The following is a 19,169-nucleotide window of genomic DNA, read 5'->3' on the forward strand; positions in this document are numbered from 1 at the left end:
ATGGACACAGACACTCACAGAGTGAAGATAATATGAAGACTCAGGGAAAGACAGCATTGAAAGGCGTACTTGAAAGTATGAGAAAAAAAATATATATCAAGACTTCTGCTGCTGCTGCTAAGTCGCTTCAGTTTTATCTGACTCTGTGAGACCCCATAGACGGCAGCCCACCGGGCTCCTCCGTCCCTGGGATTCTCCAGGCAAGAACACCGGAGTGGGTTGCCATCTCCTTCTCCAATGCATGAAAATGAAAAGTGAAAGTAAAGTCGCTCAGTCGTGTCCGACTCTTAGCAACCCCATGGACTGCAGCCTACCAGGCTCCTCCATCCATGGGATTTTCCAGGCAAGAGTACTGGAGTGGGTTGCCATTGCCTTCTCCGCAAGACTTCTGGGATGCAGCTAAATTTATACTTGGGTAGAAAAGGCAAATATACCAATACACAGAAGATATAGGTGAATAAAATAAAAATACTAAAAACGCAGAAGCAAAATGATAGAAATTATAAAGATAAAAGAAGGACGATTTATTAGCCACATACACACACATTCAAATTTTAATTTAAAATATTCTCACAAATAAATTCTAGGCCCAGATACATCACAAATAATTTCTTCCAAAGATTTAATTAAAACATAATACCATACATGCATAAAAATAGTCCAGATATTAAGAGGAAATACTTCTCAAATTATTTTATGAAACCAGAATAATAATGATGCCAAAACCTAACAAGCACATTGATAAGAAGGAAAATTATAAGGCAAACTTAAAAAAAAAAAAAAAGGCAACCTTATTCTTGAAAATGGGGCTTCCCAGGTGGTGCAGTGGTAAAGAATCCGACTGACTGAAGGAGACTTAAAAGATGTGAGTTCAATCCCTGGGTCAGGAAAATTCCCTGGAGGAGGAAATGGCAACCCACTCCAGTATTCTTGGGGCTTCCCTTGTGGCTCAGCTGGTAAAGAATCCACCGGCAATGAGGGAGACCTGAGTTGATCCCTGGGTTGGGAAGATCCCCTGGAGAAGAAAGGCTACCCACTCGAATATTCTGGCCTGGAGAATTCCATGGACTGTATAGTCCATGGGGGTCACAAAAAGTCGGACAGGGCTGAACGACTTTCACTTTCACCAGTATTCTTGCCTGGGAAATTCCACTGACAGAGGAGCCTGGTGGGCTGCAGTCCATGGGGTTGCAAAGAATCAGACATGAATTCGTGACTAAATAAAAATAAAACCACAAATATTCCAAGGACTCTACAAAAAGCCTGCAATCTGTCACAGTAATAAACTTTTATCTCCCTCTTGTGATAGCCTTTAGCAATCAATCATGTAAAGATAAAGATAGCTTCAGCTTGCCAGCAGGGAGCATAATTCTTTTGAAGCAACTTTGCAGCTTTGTGGATTTTGCCTTTACAAACACCTGCATTTTATCTCCTTCTTGGAACACATTTCAACTCTGGCTCAAACAATGTCTTCAGAACTGGAATTCTCAGATCCCAAATAAAGCCTTTATTTCTTTGCAATTCTACTGTGGTGAATTTTCTTCTACATTGTATACAAAATCTGAAGCAATCTACCAACTAACTATTAGAAACTAACATGAATGCAGTCACAGGATACAGGGTAAAGGCACAAGAATAAATTGCTTTTCCTTCAAACCAGTAATAAATAAGTATATTATACTATGTTATACTAAATATGAAAAACAGTTACCTAGGAACAAATCTATTGAAGGAGGTTTAAGACCTCCACTTTGGAAAAGAAAATTATGAAGCATTATTGGAGAAATACATGAACATTTAAACAAATGAAGGAATCGTACTTCACTGACTTATCAAGAGACTCAGTATGGTAAGAGGAGCAATGCTCCCAAACTGATTCAAAGACATTCCAATTCAAATCTCAGCATGTTTTTTTTTTTTTTAATGGACATTGACTAGGTGATGTTAATCACCTAGAAATACAAAGTAATGCTCAAAATTCTCCAAGCCAGGCTTCAACAGTATGTGAACTGCGAACTTCCAGATGTTCAAGCTGGATTTGGAAAAGGCAGAGGAACCAGAGATCAAATTGCCAACATGCATTGGATCATCGAAAAAGCAACAGCGTTCCAGAAAAACATCTATTTCTGCTTTATCAACTATGACAAAGCCCTTGACTGTGTGGATCACTACAAACTGTGGAAAATTCTGAAAGAGATGGGAATACCAGACCACTTGACCTGCCTCCTGAGAAACCTGTATATAGGTCAAGAAGCAACAGTTAGAACTGGACATGGAACAACAGACTGGTTCTAAATAGGGAAAGGAGTATGCCAAGGTTGTATATTGTCACCCTGTTAATTTAACTTATATGCAGAGTACATCATGAGAAACACTGGGCTGGAAGAAACACAAGCTGGAATCAAGACTGCCGGGAGAAATATCAATAACCTCAGATATGTAGATGACACCACCCTGATGGCAGAAAGCGAAGAAGAACTAAAGAGCCGCTTGATGAAAGAGGAGAGAGAAAAAGTTGGCTTAAAACTCAACATTCAGAAAACTAAGATCATGGCATCCAGTCCCATAACTTCATGGCAAATAGATGGGAAAACAGTGGAAACAGTGACAGACTTTATTTTTGGGCACTCCAAAATCACTGCAGATGGTGATTGCAGCCATGAAATTAAAAGACACTGACTCCTTGGAAGGAAAGTTATGACTAACCTAGACAGCATATTAAAAACCAGAGACATTACTTTGGCAACAAAGGTGCGTCTAGTCAAGGCTATGGTTTTTCCAGTGGTCATGTATGGATGTGAGAGTTGGACTATAAACAAAGCTGAGCGCCAAAGAATTGATGCTTTTGAACTGTGGTGTTGGAGAAGACTCTTGAGAGTCCCTTGGACTGCAAGGAGATCCAACCAGTCCATCCTAAAGGAGATCAGCCCTGAATATTCATTGGAAGGACTGATGCTGAAGCTGAAACTCCAATACTGTGGCCACCTGATGAGAAGAACTGACTCATTTGAAGAACCCTGATGCTGGGAAAGATTGAAGGCAGGAGGAGAAGAGGACAACAGAGGATGAGATGGTTGGATGGCATCACCAACTTGAAGGACATGAGTTTGAGTAAACTCCAGGAGTTGGTGATGGACAGGGAGGCCTGGCGTGCTGCGGTCCATGGGGTCACGAAGAGTCAGACAAGACTGAGCAACTGAACTGAACTGAACTAGTATTCTTACCTGGGAAACCATATGGACAGAGGAGCCTGCCAGGCTATAGTCCTTGGGGTCACAAAGAGCTGGGCATGACTTAGTGACCACACAACAACAGCTGTCTCTAGACCTTAGATTTCTGGGATGAGTTTCTTCTCCCTTCCACAGTCAAGCGGGTGGATTTCTCTAAGGTTGGTTACAGTTCCTTCATTAAATTGTTTCATATATTCTAAGTAGTGTGTCCCTTCAGATACCACCGTCGGTTTTAAACACTAAAAATGCTGACAAAAATACTGGTGATTACACGTTAATCACCATGGTTTTCACATTTTTGTTTTACCCTGCTTTTTCAGGTTTTTTTTTTTTTAGTACTTTTAAATTTATTTTGTTTTTAAATCATGAAAATAAAGCCTGCAGTCCATGGGGTCACAAAGAGTCGGACATGACTGAGTGACTGAACTGAACTAAATCTCAGAGATGGGCTTACGATGAATATTGATATAAATATTCACAAAAAAATATAGAGGAATTAAGACAGCGTAATGTTGGTACAGGGATGCTCAAATAAACCAGTGGAACAGGACACAGTGTAAAATAGACCACATATATAAAGTCTGCTGGTGTGTGGCTGTGGGGAAAAGATAGCCTCTAAATAAATGCTGTTGAGTCAATTAGTATCCATACAAAAAAAGATGAACCTGGATCCCAACTGTATGCAAAAAGTATCTTACCAGTTGAATTGCTGAATTTATAATCTCTTATTAAAATAACACAAGAAATATCCTCACGACTTTGATTAGGCAAAGATTTATTTAAAAGGACATTAAAAATTTATTTCACTAAAAGGATGCCATTATCAGAGTCAAAAGGAAAGTTATAGAGTTGAAGATATTTGTTATGACAAATGGCTCCCCACATTTGGAGTATATAAAGAATATATAAAAAGCTCCTGCAAGTCAATAATAAAAAAGATAGACCACCTAATGTAAAAATAGACAAAAGAACTGAAAACAGATTTGACAAAATTGCATATTCATATGGCTAATGAATAAAGAAAATATGCTCAATAATATTAGTCCTATGAATAAGGAAATTAAGATTACAATGAAATATCGACAATTACACAACAGTAGACTGCTGGAAGAACTTATGCACTTATGCAAATACTTAAAAAATTTATTAAAATGCTTAACATACTATGATTCATCAATTCTGTTTATACATGTACTCAACAGAAATGTATTCATTTTTTCCTAAAGACAATTAAAAGCATCTTCATAGAAATAGTAATCATATTAGCCTAAAGTAGAAACAACATTAATTATAGAAAGAATAATTTTAGTATACTCACACAATGGACTACTATAAAACCATACTGTACAATATGGTAACTATTACCCACATGTGCCTACTTAAATTTAAGTCAACTAAAACTAAATAAAAGTAGATTTCAGTGCTTCATTCACACTGACCGCGTTTCAAATGCACAATAGCACATGTGGCCAGAGGCTATAGCGGACATCAGAGATACAGAACATTTCCACCATTTTAGAAAATCTGATTGGATAGCACTGCAATAGAGCAATAAAAGTGAATTTCTGCTATATGCAACTATATGAATGACTCATAAGTATGTCGTTGAGTAACGAAATGCAGACGCAAATAACTATGTGCTGTAGCCTCCTGTTTCTGCATAAAGTTCAAAAAGAGGACAAATTAACCTATTTATTGCAGAACTTAAGAGAGTGGTAATCTTAGGGATTAAGGATTTAGACAAGAAAGGAGGCAGAGGCAAAGTTTTTGAAATAGTTGAATTATCTGTTTCTTGAGCTGGACTCCAGTTACACAGATGTCTTCACTTTGTAAAAATCTGTCAATCTATACTGGCAATTTAGCACGGTCTTCTGAAAACGTATTATGCTTCAATAAAATGTCTGTAAAAATAATATCAATATTTCCTGCATATATCCATATACAAATTGTTTATAACTGTAGGGTAGTTTTTTGATGATGAAATAATGAGTTAATGTTTTCTTTCCTTGAGGATCTTTTGTTTAGCTAGTTTTCAGGAGATGAATGCTACCGATGAGAAATTTGATTCAAAACATTTTTGAGTTCTCCTTTTTTTAAGATGACAAAAGGACTTTTTCTTCATTTTTAAATCCAATAATTTTACCACAGTATATCTCAATGTTGAGATATTAGATACTCCTTAAGAACTGACAGCAAGGCAAATTATAACCAACCAAGATATAACTGGTCTGGTGACTAGCATCAAGCACATTAAACTTCTTATGTTAAACTACTTAGATTTAACCACTTACATTAGCTGGTATACTTAATTAATTAATTAATTTATACTAGAACTAAGACTAATACTAAGCTGAGCATAAGGGTGGAAAAATAAAATGAAATAATAATATCTCTTGTCTCCCCACATATTAGCTATTAGGCAGCCATCAAGTTTTCCTTCTTTTGATCTTTATCCTGTTTACTTCTCCAATTTTTGTTAGTTGTATATGTACATTGGATCTCCTTTTCCTACCTTCTAAATTTGTCTCTTCTCACTAATACATTTCTTACTCTTATTTTGTATTCGCCATCTTTCCCCTTCATTGCCACATTTTTGTTGTTGTTCACTAGGTTAGCTGTGTCAGACTCTCTGCGACCCCATGGACTGCAGCACGCCAGGCCTCCCTATCCTTCACTGTCTCCTGGAGCCTGCTCAAACTCATGTCCATTGAGTCAGTGATGCCATCCAACCATCTCATCCTCTGTCGTCCCCTTCTCCTCCCGCCTTCAATCTTTCCCAGCATCAGAGTCTTTTCCAGTGAGTCAGTTCTTCCCATCAGGTGGTCAAAGTATTGGAGCTTCAGCATCAGTCCTTCCAGTGAATATTCAGGATTGATTTCTTTTGACTGGTTTGATCTCCTTGCTGTCCAAGGGACTCTCAAGAATCTTCTCCAACCACAGTTCAAAAGCATCAATTCTTCGGCACTCAGCTTTCTTTATAGTCCAACTCTCACATCCATACATGACCACTGGAAAAACCTTAGCTCTGACTAATTGGACCTTTGTCAGCAAAGTGATGTCTCTGCTTCTTAATACACTGTCTAGGTTAGACGTAGTTTTTCTCCCAAGGGGCAAACATCTTTTAATTTCAAAGCTGTGGTCACTGTCCACAGTGATTTTGGAGCCCAAGAAAATAAAATCTATCACTGCCTCCATGTTTCCCCCTTCTATTTGCCATGAAGTGATGGACTGGTAATGTGATCTCAGTCTTTTGAATGTTAAGTTTTAAGCCAGCTTTTTTACTCTCCTCTTTTACCCTCGTCAAGAGGCTCTTTAGTTCCTCTTCACTTTCTGTCCTTAGAGTGGTATCATCTGCATATCTGAGATTGTTGATATTTTTCCCAGTAATCTTGATGCCAGCTTGTGAGTCATACAGCCAAGCATGTCACACAAATACTCTGCAAGGAAGTTAAATAAGCAGGGTGACAGTATACAGCCTTGACATACTTCTTTCCCAATTTTGAACCGATTCATTGTTCCATATCCCATTTTAACTGTTGCTTCTTGTCCTGCATACAGGTTTCTCAGGAGACAGGTGAGGTGGTCTGGTATTCCCATCTCTCTAAGAATTTTCCACAGTTTGTGGTGATCCACACAGTCAAAGGCTTTAGCACAGTAAATGAAGCAGATTCTTTTTAATTCCCTTGCTTTTTCTATGATCCAAAGGATGTTGGTAATTATATTTCTGGTTCCTCAGTTCAGTTCAGTCACTCAGTCATGTACAACTCTTTGCGACCCCACGGACTGCAGCATGCCAGGCTTCCCTGTCCATTACCAACTCCCGGAGCTTACTCAAACTCATGTCCATTGAATCGGTGATGCCATCTAGCCATCTCATCCTCTGTCATCCCCTTCTCCTCCTGCCTTCAATCTTTCCCAGCATCAGGGTCTTTTCCAATGAGTCAGCTCTTGGCATCCTCTGCCTTTTCTAAATCCAGCTTGTATATCTGGAAGTTCTTGGTTCATGTACTACTGAAGTCTACCTTGAAGGATTTTGAGAATTACCTTGCTCCATGAGCACAACTGTATCATGGTTGGACTATTCTTTGGCATTGCCTTTCTTTTGGGATTGGAATGAAAACTGACCTTTTCCAGTCTTTTGACCACTGCTCAGCTTTCCAAATTTGTTGATATACTGAGCGCAGAACTTCTACAGCATCATCTTTTAAGATTTGAAATAGCTGGAATTCCATCACCTCCACTAGTTTTGTTTGCAGTAATGCTTCCTAAGGCCCACTTGACTTCACACTCCAGGATGTCTGGCTCTGGGTGAATGACCACACCGTCGTGGTTGTTTGGGTCATTAAGACTTTTTTTTTTTTTTTTACTGTTCTTCTATGTATTCTTGCCACCTCTTCTTAATATCTTTTGCTTCTAATAGGTCCATATTGTTTCTGTCCTTTATTGTGCCCATCTTTGCATGAAATGTTCCCTTGGTATTTCCAATTTTCTTGAAGAGATCTCTAGTCTTTCCCATTCAATTGTTTTCTTCTATTTCTCTGTATTGTTCACTTAAGAAGGCTTTCTTATCTCTCATTGCTATTCTCTGGAGCTCTGCATTCAGTTAACATATAGTTACTTATATGTTTATTGGATTCATGGTAACATTGTTCTCGAGCATTTTCACTGTCTATAGTAAAGTAATGCTTAATAATTTTCATTTATTTCACTATAATTATTTGGTATGTAGGAAGGAACTCTTCCTTTTTTATCCATTTTTACTTAACCATAAACTAGAGGCAGAAAGTTATGGGAATGGAACATGCAACAGGTTTCTGAGCTTCAAAACTGAAGAGATCTTCTCTGTTTATATAGAGGAGGGGTTTTAATATAGTCCCTATGTGTGGTTACACCTTCTCTGCCCCTGCAAACCTGGCCTCCTTGAAAAGAACTTTTATTGCCAGCTCTAAGCTTCTGAGATCTCTTCATGTTTCTTGCTTTCCAAGGTTATGTATTCATTTATAGAAAGTACATTTTGCTGGTACTTTTTGAGATCTGCTGTCTGGACCTCCTAGGCATTTTGCAAAGCTTTTCTCCCATTCTTTCCAAAAATAATCTGCCCTGACTTATCTACCTAGGTCTTACTCCCAGAACCTTCATCTTAGGGTGGAACTCTCACCTTCTAAGAAACAGTAATATATGCTGGAGATATTTGAGATCTGTCAATTCTGAGAACCTCTCAACATTTGCTATAACTTTTTGTGATATCTTTGTGAATCTACAATCTGGTTCCTTGTTCTACTTCAATTTTGGTAATATTTATATGCAATTACAACTCTTTTTTTTTGTCTCATTACTGTACTAAACCAACATTATAAGTGTGCTCATGTGTGTTTGTGTGTGCATATTTATGTGTTTTATTCTTCTTATTGCTTTGTATAGTTACCAGGAGAAGTGAGAAGATTCAGAACCAGACTTCTAGAAAATTACAATCATCTTTCTCATATCACTACTGAGAATATTTGCTCAGAAGTTTCACATGAACTTTAAATAAGGCATGATCAATACTTTAATCATTATCTTCAATCTGAGCTTTCTCTTCTTGAATTTCTTATCTCAGTTCCTGGATTATCATTCATTTAGTTCCCAGACTAGATATCTGGACATAGTATTACATTTTTCCACATTTTATACCAGGAACATCAAATTAATAACTAGCCCTTTTATCCAAACTAAATATTTCTCAATTATGATCTATTCTTTCTCTCTTTAAATAGAGATAAATTCTAAAATGGTTTCCTAAGTTCTTTTCTTTGTTTCCAGTTTTCCCCCATCAGCTCCAGCACCCAGACTATCTTCAAAGTAATCTATCTGAAACACATATTTGATAACTTTTACTTCTGAAGTCTGCCCTCTTCAGTGGCTTCCTGGTGTACACAGAATAACATCATTCATGTTAACATGGCAAAGAAAGCCTTCCATGACCAGGCCCTTACCAAGCTCAAATCTCCCTGTCTAATTCACAATCATGGTACTCTTGTAACAAACTCCTTGCCAATATAGTTCACACACTTTTGCCTCTACATTCCCTACTCATTTTTCCTGTTAAGAACTGTCCCCAGTTTGCTTGCATTATGAGAAATCACTTATCTTTATAACTCAGCTTAAGTGCCACATTGTCTATAACCATTTCCAAATCATCCTAGATAAAAATGACCATTTTTTCTCCTTTGTTCCCAGGTCAACCTGTACAAGCTTTAGTCAAGGCATTCTAAGTACTCAATGCACTCCTTTTTATGCGTTTTTCTCCTCCTATTAAACTCTAAGCAACTTGAAGACAGGTCCATCCAAGGTCTTTGTAGTTCCGGTACGAGACACAGGTGAATAAACTAAAGCCCACCTCATTGTATAGATATGTTCAAGTTTTGTCACCCATCTAAACTGCAAGTTCACTGAAGACAGAGACCATATATGTCCAATTTAGATTTTTCATTGGTATATATTTATTCATGTTTTCTAGTCTATTTTTCTAGCAGACAACAAATCACTTCTCATGACCTAAAGGTTTTATGCTAGCCTTTTGAAAAAAATAATTTGAAAATAATGACCAATTATTCTGCTACTATGATAAAAGGATCAAATATACTTCATATATTCAGGAAGAACAAATGAATAACAAATGTTAGTTTAATTTAGAATAATAATCAACTTATATATTAAAATTCCAAAATTCTAGAAGCTATTATTTATTATGTTCCTTAATTGATGACACTGATGATTTCTCATAGTCAAACTGGCTAATATAGAAGTAAATAGCCAATAAATATCTATAACCAATGAATGAACACTGAAATAATGTGTTAAAATTAAGATTTTTCCTATACCTATGAATTTTCCAGGTGTGTTAATGTTTAGTTTTAAATTGAACTAAATGTGTTTTCTACATACCTTCTACAAATAAATTAGAGGATTAAGCACATGCAAGAATTTTTAAAATATAACAATTTTCCCCTCAAGCAGTTGCTACCTTGAAACAAAAGCTTAAATTATTTACTACAATATTCTAAAAGCTTCCTAAAATTATCTTTCACATGTATTAAATGAATAATGATTATGAATAACATATACACACCGAAGGATGGTCAGGATGCTTGGTACACCAGCAAAAGCAGAAAATACAATTGTAGAAAAGATAAAAGCAATGAACAAAGGTAATTTATAACACCTTGCATCACATGTCCCACTTGTAGCATCAATAAAATCACCTTGATCATCTGAGGTTGTTAATCCTTCTTTAATGCAAGAACAATTGTAGTATGTCTATGAAAATGAAGATAGGAAACAATCTTTAGAAATATAATCATAAGGCAAAAGCTCTTACAGTCGTAAAATGAAAATTAAATCATTAACTGCAGGGAGACTAGGCAGTTTTATTAGTAAATATTTTTTGCTGCGTTGCTGATGTTTGTTGTTTTAGTCACTAAGTTATATCCAACTCTTTTGTGACCCCATGGTCTGTAGCCTACCAGGCTCTTCTGTCCATGGGATTTCCCAGGCAAGAATACTGGAGTGGGTTGCCATTTCCTCCTCTAAAGGGGATCTTCCTGACCCAGGGATTGAACCCGCATCTCCTGCATTGCAGACAGATTCTTTAACTGCCGAGCCACCGGGAAAGCCCAATTAGTAAATATACTTACATTAAATCTTCTGTTGTTAATTTATAAATGAAGCACTAACGATAAATAATATCAAGGCATTTTACCTAACAAAGAATTGTGTACATGTGTATATATAATTATAGTTACTTAGGAAATATTCTATTAATCTAAGAAATTTCACTAAAAATATTTATATTTAATTGTACAATAACTGAGAGAGATATGGGTTGAGAATGAATAAGGAAAATATAATGAACAAAATGGAATTTTAGATGGGATTTGAAATATGGAGAATTACTCAATTACAGACAGTTTTAGAACTGTGCTGAAAAGACAAGACTTTACTCTGTATGTGATGATGACATGGCTGTTATCTATTAGGCAGAGGAGGCACAGTGTGCCTAGGGCCCACAATACTTTCAGGACCAAAATAAAAGTTTTAATTTTAGTGTCTTTTAAAATCAGAGAAAAAATAAATGTCATAATAAAGGAACATATTATAATGTATCAAGCCTGGATCATATTTGTCTTTACACCATTGCAGTTGAACATTAAACAAACTCTCTCTCTCTCTTTCTTTCTTTTGTTTTAAGTGAAGGAAGAGGTTTACAAAGGCAAAAGTGCCTAAAGTCAATGTAAGTCATAATGTAGTCCCTAATGAGAACCAACAAAAACTTCGGGTTGTTATTTTAGTACTGGTAATTCAAGGAAGATGAATAGGTGACATTTTCTAAGAAGAGCTAAACAGAGCTGGAGATACAAAAACTAGTAAGCAATTTGCTAATATATTGAAAAGATTCTAAATTAAATAATCTTGTTGTTCTGTTGCTAAGTCACATCCAACTTTTTGTGACTCTATGTACTGCAGCACACCAGGATTCCCTGTCCTTCACTGTCTCCCTGAGTTTGCTCATACTAATAGTAATAATTTTTAAAAATTCAGTAGAAATATTAAACTAAGTTACTAGTGAAAGAATAAGGGGAAATAAAGATGACTTGAACCTCAGTGATTCAGAAAATGATGGTACAAAAGTCGTATCAGTTGTTTAGGGAAGCTGCTAAGTGGTTACTGGATATGTTAAATAAAAATAGAAATATCCAAATAGCAAATCATTCTTTCCACTGTATTTGTTTTATAATGCCCTTGTGCCAAACATCATTCTAGGTATTATGAAACAGAGTAAACATACAACAGAAATCCCTGCCCTCATGTAGAAAATTTACTTGCATAAGATAAGTGATTTTTTTTTTATAAAAAGAACCTTTAATGGAGCACATGGTGATAAATACTATGGAGAAAAAAAATAAAGTAAGGAAAAATCAGAGAGATGATAGGGGTGAGTTTTGCATGGTCAGGTAATGCCACAATGATACAGTGATATTTAAGCAGAGATTTGAAGAAGGTAAGGAAGTGAGCCATTGTGGCTATCTGAAAGAAGCATATTCAAGGTAGGAAAAACAAAATAGAATTTAAAAAGCCTTGGGACTTGAGCTTGCTTGACAAGTTCAAAGGAAAAAAAAAAAGAAAAGCAAGGCGAAAAATTTGGTTGAATCAGAGTGGACATAAAGAAAACTAAGAGAAAACAAGATCAGAGTAATGAGGAAAGGATTTATACAGAAACTGGTAGGTAATTGCAAGAGCAATTAAGAACTTTGGTTTATATTATTAGCAATATGAAACCATTAGAGGGGTATATGTATAAGTGATATATTTAAAAAGACCACTTTAGCAGCTATATTGATACTACTGAACTGTGAAAGCAGAGAAAAGTTAAAAGTCTATTGAAATGAGATGCAACTCGGTGGTGATTGGGGCCCGGGTATCATAGAAAATGATGAAAATAATCAGATCCAGCATGTATTTTAAAAGTAGATTTGAAGGGTCCTAGAGTAGGAATGGTTACCAGAAGGAGAAAGTCATATGGAGAAGGCCTCCCTGAAAGAAACTAAGACTTGCAGGCAAGGGAGGTCAGTCCAAGGCACAGAGAGGGAGCCAAGAAAAGAAACACAATGACTTTACTTTCTCCTACCCCATCTTTCTGATTTTCTACTAGGACTTCTTACTAGAATATAATCCAGTCAGAAGCTAGAGGGCAAAGGAACTCTCATGCTATAGTCCCGTCCTCTGGAACAATGAGTAGGGTAGAGAAGGCGGAAACTAGATATCTAGCACAACAAATAATTGCAGGCCACAGAACCTAAGCTGACTAACAGGAAAAGCAAAAATATGAAGAATGTTTAGTGAACAGATGATAGAATTATAAGATATTAGGCTCTGTGGAGTTATAGCCAAAGAGATATAACCAAAATGGAAAAAGTTAAATTAAAAATGAAACATTAAAAACTATTCAATCCAAATAATAAAAGAGGAAGACAGATCTAACTCTACAATATCAATAATTACAATAAATGTCAGTTGTCTAAAAGTGCCAACTGAAAGACAGACATTAACAGAAATGAGGAAAAAAAGCAAAAGCATATTATCCATGGACTATGGGAGACACTTTAAACATAAAGACACAAACCGTTGGAAAATAAAATAATAGAAATAAGATGCACCATGAAAACAGCAAGAAAATCTACAGTGACTGTTTAATATACAAAATATACTTCAAGAAAAAGTATTATCAGAGTTGGAAAGGAACATTTTGTAAAGATAAAAGAAACAATTCATCAAGAAGCTGTGACAATTATTAATGTTATGTACACAATGAGAGAGTTTGAAAATGCATGAAGCCAAAATAAAGAGAGAAATAGATGACTGTATAGTTATGTTGATATATTTTTTATATGTTTAGAATTTCATATATCATTACAAAGTATGCAAAATGACAAGAATAATTGGCTAAAAACTAAAAGAGCAAACGTAAGTAGACTACTACAAACAGTAGACTTGAAAACAAGACCTTTAAAACAGTTATGACTAATATTTTCCAGAAAATAGAAGGTAAATGGATAAAATATCTTATATGATGTGCCATTTCCCCAGGGATTTGGATTCTACAAAAACAGTGTTAGAACTGAAAAATATAATGAGTAAACTTACCACCTCAGTTAATGGGTTTAACAGCAAAGCAGACATAGCAGAAAACAGAAATAGCAACTGGAAGACAGGCCAATAGAAAATATCTAAACAGATAAAAGGAGATGGAAAATAGAGAAAAAAAAGCAAGAAAAAGGATGGGACACAGTAGAAAAGCCTATTTGCAGTCTGCTGTTGGGCAGAATTCTAAAATGGCACCTAAGAATCCCACCCCTCTATTTTATAAACCTGCATAATCCCTAGGTTGATGGAAACTGGTGAATTTTAATCCTCTTACTAAGTTTATGTTACATGGCATTGCTAAGAGGTGGTAAGCCTCACCCAATAAGGTAGTATATATAAGCAACTGAGCCTTTCCTGAAGTCAGAGATTCAAAGCATGTGTCATAGGGGAGATTCCCTCGCTGGCTTTGAAGCTGGAAGGAGTCATGTAGCAAAGAAGGGGGGTGGCCTCTGAGACCTAAAATCGGCCCTTAGCAGACAGCTAACAAGCAAAAGGAGGCTTCGTTTTTTACAGTCCAAAGGAACTAAATTTGGCCCATAATCTGAATGAGCTTGGAAGTAGATTTTTTCCCCAGAGCCTCCAGAAAGGAATATATTTCAGCCAATACCCTGATTTCAGTCTGTGAGACTCTGAGCAGAGGACTGAGCAATGCCATATCTGGACTTCTGAACTGTCAGCTAATAAATGAGTATTATTTAAAGACACTAAGGCTGTAATAATGTGTTATGCAGCATTATTAAGCTAATATACAGTGCTTCCCCCTCCAATAAGAGAGGAGAAAGTGAGGGAGAAACAATTACCAAGAATTTTCCAACTGACAAGACATAAATCCAAAATCTAAAGACATTCTGTGAAACTCTAGCAAAATAAATATAATGAAAACCACATCCAGGCACATCAAAGTAAAATTGTTGAAAAACAAAGAAGAAATTCTAAAAGCAGCTAAGCAGCCAGAGACATAAAGACAATATAATGGCATCTTTCAAATGCAGGGGCAGGCAGGGAGCGGGACAGATCATTGCCAGTATAGAATTCCATACCAAATGAAAACAGTTTTTCTTTTCAGAAATGGAAGGTAAAATATGGTTCTTCAGGAAGAAAGAAAGTAATTTCATATGAAAACATGAAAATGCAAGGAGATGGGTAAATATAAATGCATACTGACTGTACAAAACAACAACAAAAAGGGTGTGGTGTGTGCTGTGTCTGACTCTTTGTGACCCCAGGGACTGTAGCACACCAGGCTCCTCTGCCTATGGGGATGCTCCAGGCAAGAATACTGGAGTGGGTTGCCATTTCCTCCTCCAGGGGATCTTCCCAACCCAGGGATTGAACCCAGGTCTCCTGCATTGCAGGCGGATTCTTTACCATCTGAGTCACCAGGGAAGCCCATAATTTACATAGTTTATCAAAATTATATACATCTGCAAGAATACTGGAATATGTCACACAAGAATACTGGACTGGGTAGCCTATCCCTTCTCCAGGGGATTTTCCAGACCCTTCAAACTGGGGTTTCCTGCATTGCAGGTGAATTCTTCACCAGCTGAGCCACCAGGGAAGCCCAACAAAAAGGATATGTGTCCTTAAAAATATATGGGGAAATAAAATATATATGACAAAAATAACACAAAGGTGGCAAATTGGTAAATGAAATTAAAATATTCTAGGGGTGTTTCAACTGGAAGAGACCCTAAGCCCGGCTTCTTGTAATCCTTAACTCTTTGGACAATACTGACTTCCCTTCTCTATAGATAATTAGAATGAGGCTCCTGTTGAATGAGCGCAGTCTCTAGAAGAAGCCCCTGAAACTGCTATTTTATGATGAAGGCCATATCAGCTGCTGAAAAGAACTAGTCCCAGTGAAAAGGTCATGAAGAAACGCTCGAGATTTCTTTCACATCTAATGTAAGGATATTTGAAGATCTTTGATAGCATGGATAATAGCAATACATGTGGGTCTCAAAGAGGCAAAACACTTGGAATATTATCAACATGAATAGCAGATATCTGTTTTCAGTTTTGGTAAACCTGTAATTTTCTACAGAAAATCAGAACTCTTCAAAGGTGTAGTATCTCCTACCGCTTCTCTTGTAAACTTTTACATAAGACTAACGGAGTGAGTGAGTGAAAGTCGCTCAGTTGTGTCCGATTCTTTGTGACCTCATGGACTATACAGTCCATGGAATTCTCCAGGCCAGAATACTGGAGTGGGTAGCTTTTCCCTTCTCCAGGGGATCTTCCCAACCCAGGGATCAAACTCAGGTCTCCCGCATTGCGGGCAGATTCTTTACCAGCTGAGCTGTGAGGGAAGCCCAAGACTAACTGAAGAGCACTCAATTCTAACACATTTGACCCTGATCATACTTTGAATATGAACGTTTATTCACAATTATTTCAAAGTTGACATATTTTCATTGAAAAAAAATTTCCAGAAGGAATTCTATTAACACAATTTAGACACAATAATTTTTTATACATGGTATTTCTCTTAATTAATTTTCATTTTGTTAAAATTATTTTTATTGGTATCTATTCTTTACCACTTGAAACTAATGTATATTTTATCTATTAATTGGCTTCATCTATTGTACTAATTCGGAGAAGGCAATGGCACCCCACTCCAGTCCTCTTGCCTGGAAAATCCCACGGACGGAGGAGCCTGGTGGGCTACAGTCCATGGGGTCGCTAAGAGTCGGACATGACTGAGCGACTTCACTTCCACTTTTCCCTTTCATGCACTGGAGAAGGAAATGGCAACCCACTCCAGTGTTCTTGCCTGGAGAATCCCAGGGATGGCGGAGCCTGGTGGGCTGCCGTCTATGGGGTCGCACAGAGTCGGACACGACTGAAGCGACTTAGCAGCAGCAGCAGCATTGTACTAATTGTACTAATCATAACTTCTATTATGGTCAGTTTTCCTTCACAGAATTTATTTCTTTCAAAGTTAATTGTTTTGGGTAATTTGTAACATCTAATTTTTGGTCAAAAATATTTTATTCTTTTAATTTTTATTCAGCATCAAATGTTATCACAGAGCACCAGGCTGGGCTCCCTCTGTTATGTGGCAGCTTCCCACCAGCTATCTATTTTACAGATGATAGTGTATATATGTCAATACCAATGATATAAAAAAATGTTATCACACAGTTTGCATCACTATTTTGTGAATTACTTCATTATTGCTTAAGAATTAATTATTTTTTAGACAAATTAAATTATAAAGATTTCTATGAAATAGAGACAAATCCCTAAACGGGATTCCCCAGAAAAATAAAGAGAGGTTAGAGCACTTCAGTGAGTGGACTTTTTTGGCTCTTGAATATCCCATGGGATCAAAACGACAAAGTCAAACAGTTCTGCTTTATACTGTGGCTACAATGTAAACACTTAAAAAATCATTTATTTAAAATCAGATTTTCCATAAGTTAATAAATTGTTGAAGATAGGTAACATATAGGAGTTCATTATGCTTTCCTACTACATTTAAAGTTTTCCATAATAACCTATTTTGAATGAATTAAAATATTTTAAATACATTTTAAAATATATAAATGATTTAAAATATGTAACAGTTTTTAGAAAATATAATACATATAAACAACCATCTTACATTTAAAAAAAATAAAGAATCATTTTAAACATTTAAGAAAAAAAAATTTTTAAAGGGTATATAATTTTTTCAATATAAATATTCAATAAAAACTGAAGATATATTGTCAAATCATAGGCCAGAGAAAATACGACAATGAGGAACTAAAGTTGGTCTGGTACGTTATTATCTTCTGATAAAATTATCTGTAACAGCAGAAAAGAATATTGTGGTATAGATACTAATAAATAAAGTACTAATAGAATACTACTTTATTGCCTGCTTGGGAAGATGGTATAATGTCCATACATGAGGACAAATGCTCTGTTTTTCTCTTCCCCTCACAAAGACTAGACAAAGAGACAGGAGAGAGAAACACTGAATAAAATATGGATCCCAAAGTCATTCCCGGGCTTTCCTGGTGGCTCAGATGGTAAAGAATCTGTCTACAATGCAGGAGACCCGGGTCCCATCCCTGGGTTGGGAAGATGCCCTGGAGAAGGGAATCTTGAGTATTCTTGTCTGGAGAATCCCATGGACAGAGGAGCCTGGCAGGCTACGGTCCATGGTGTCACAGAGTCGGACTCCACTGAGTGACGAACACTTTCACCTCACTCACAGTCTCATAAGTCCTATGAATTGTGACCAATAAATCCACAATCTAAGAAAAATTTAAGAAAAGGGAAAATAAGAAGAAAAAAGGATTTTATAGAGAGCAAGAGTAAAATGTAAACATCTACAGGATGTACTTCTTAATGGAGAGAAAGAAGCATAATAGAAGATAATAACCTTGCTAGCCTTTAATGTTTTAGACTGTGTACAACCTGCAAAGCAAGGAGAAAAATATCCAATATCATTTCTTCCACATGTAGCAGAATAAAATGCAGATGAGCATTTACAATGAGAATTGCAAGGAGCTGTCAGGTTTCCCAACTGCCCTGTTCTGTTAAAAAAAAAAGACTGAATGTAATTATAATACTACTGTATTATACATATTAACACATACTTCAAGATATCAATGAGATCAATAAAATATGATTATTAATTTTAACAGATTTAGGTATAACTGATATACAATAAACTGTACATATACAAGGTGTATAAATTCACATACACTTGTGAAATCATGACTGCAATCATGTTAACGAACATAATCGTCACCCACAACAGCTCCCTCATGCTCCTTTGTATTAATAATTCCTCCACCCCATGGCATCTGCTGATCTACTTTCTGACACTATTCATTACTTTTCATTTCAAAACATTTTATGAAATGGAATCATACAGTATGTGCTCTTTCTTTGTCTGACTTCTTTCATGAAGTTGGTCTTTACATGGTCTTTGTACAGTCATACGCTTCCATGTCTCTTGAGTAACATCAAGGAGTAGAATTTTTGGATCATATGGTAGGTGTTCATTTAACTTTTTAAGAAACTGTAAATTAGTTTTCCAAAGTGATTGTGTTATTTCATATTCTCAGAAACAGTGTATAAGATTTCAACTGTTTCCTATATTTCTTGCCAACACTTGGAATAGTCTTTTTAATTTTAGACATTCTAACAAAGATATAGTTTGAGAGTCCCTTGGACTGCAGGGAGATCCAACCAGTCCATCCTAAAGGAAGTCAGTCCTGAATATTCATTGGAAGGACTGATGCTGAAGCT

General features: G+C 36.3%; 1 protein-coding gene across 9 annotated transcripts in view; it reads right to left on the minus strand.

The window, feature by feature from the left end:
* Nucleotides 1-19,169, minus strand: part of SLCO6A1 (solute carrier organic anion transporter family member 6A1) — a 109,738-nt gene that overhangs the window by 16,027 nt on the left and 74,542 nt on the right. For 4 of the 9 annotated variants that reach the window (XM_081503618.1, XM_081503627.1, XM_081503621.1 and 1 more), the window contains 2 exons: nucleotides 18,295-18,448; nucleotides 10,342-10,529 (listed from right to left, as the gene is read on the minus strand). The exons of 3 other annotated variants lie outside the window; for them this stretch is intronic. In XM_081503618.1, the coding sequence (XP_081359744.1) occupies nucleotides 10,342-10,529; nucleotides 18,295-18,448 (342 nt within the window). The remainder of the gene's footprint in view (nucleotides 1-10,341; nucleotides 10,530-18,294; nucleotides 18,449-19,169) is intronic. 2 more of the 9 variants (XM_081503623.1, XM_081503622.1) reach the window with 1 other exon arrangement.

The sequence above is a fragment of the Giraffa tippelskirchi genome, chromosome 6 (assembly GCF_054371585.1).
Source record: "Giraffa tippelskirchi isolate mGirTip1 chromosome 6, T2T-mGirTip1v1.2.pri, whole genome shotgun sequence".
NCBI lineage: Eukaryota > Metazoa > Chordata > Mammalia > Artiodactyla > Giraffidae > Giraffa > Giraffa tippelskirchi.